The sequence below is a fragment of the Oncorhynchus tshawytscha genome, linkage group LG08 (genome assembly GCF_018296145.1).
Source record: "Oncorhynchus tshawytscha isolate Ot180627B linkage group LG08, Otsh_v2.0, whole genome shotgun sequence".
NCBI classification, from domain to species: domain Eukaryota; kingdom Metazoa; phylum Chordata; class Actinopteri; order Salmoniformes; family Salmonidae; genus Oncorhynchus; species Oncorhynchus tshawytscha.
The window spans coordinates 3,339,817-3,340,320 of record NC_056436.1 but is presented as its reverse complement, the minus strand read 5'-3'; the positions used below and the strand labels follow the sequence as shown (position 1 = coordinate 3,340,320).

The 504-nt window shown below is 45.6% G+C and overlaps 1 protein-coding gene across 1 annotated transcript in view; it reads left to right on the top strand.

The window, feature by feature from the left end:
• Nucleotides 1-504, top strand: part of kcnk3b (potassium channel, subfamily K, member 3b) — a 3,476-nt gene continuing 2,972 nt past the window's right edge. The window contains exon 1 of the mRNA XM_042326253.1: nt 1-407. Coding sequence (XP_042182187.1) covers nt 125-407 — 283 coding nt within the window. The 5' untranslated portion in view covers nt 1-124. The remainder of the gene's footprint in view (nt 408-504) is intronic.

The following is a 504-nucleotide window of genomic DNA, read 5'->3' as shown; positions in this document are numbered from 1 at the left end:
CTGAAAAGGATCGTGAAGGTTTTCTACAACCACAGAGTCCGTTAAGGAGGAAGTTAAAAACCTAGTAGATGTTTAATAAGACGAGAGCCAGTCTGTCTCCAAGGGAACCAACTCTCCAATCGTGATGAAGAAACAGAACGTACGTACCCTCGTTCTCATCATGAGCATCTTTACCTACCTGCTGGTCGGGGCAGCAGTCTTCGACACTCTGGAGTCGAAACAAGAGAGAAGCCAAAAGAGAAAGCTGGACGAGAGGAAGTGGGAGTTAATACAAAAATACAACTTGACCAAAGTGAACTTTGACGAGCTCGAAGTCGTGATGCTGCAACTGAAACCGCACAAAGCCGGGGTGCAGTGGAAGTTCGCCGGATCTTTTTACTTCGCTATCACTGTGATAACTACAATAGGTAAGCTATGCTAACGTCTCCTCAGGTGTTCTATCTCTGTGATAACTACCATAGGTAAGCTATGCTAACGTCTCCTCAGGGGTTCTATCACTGTGAT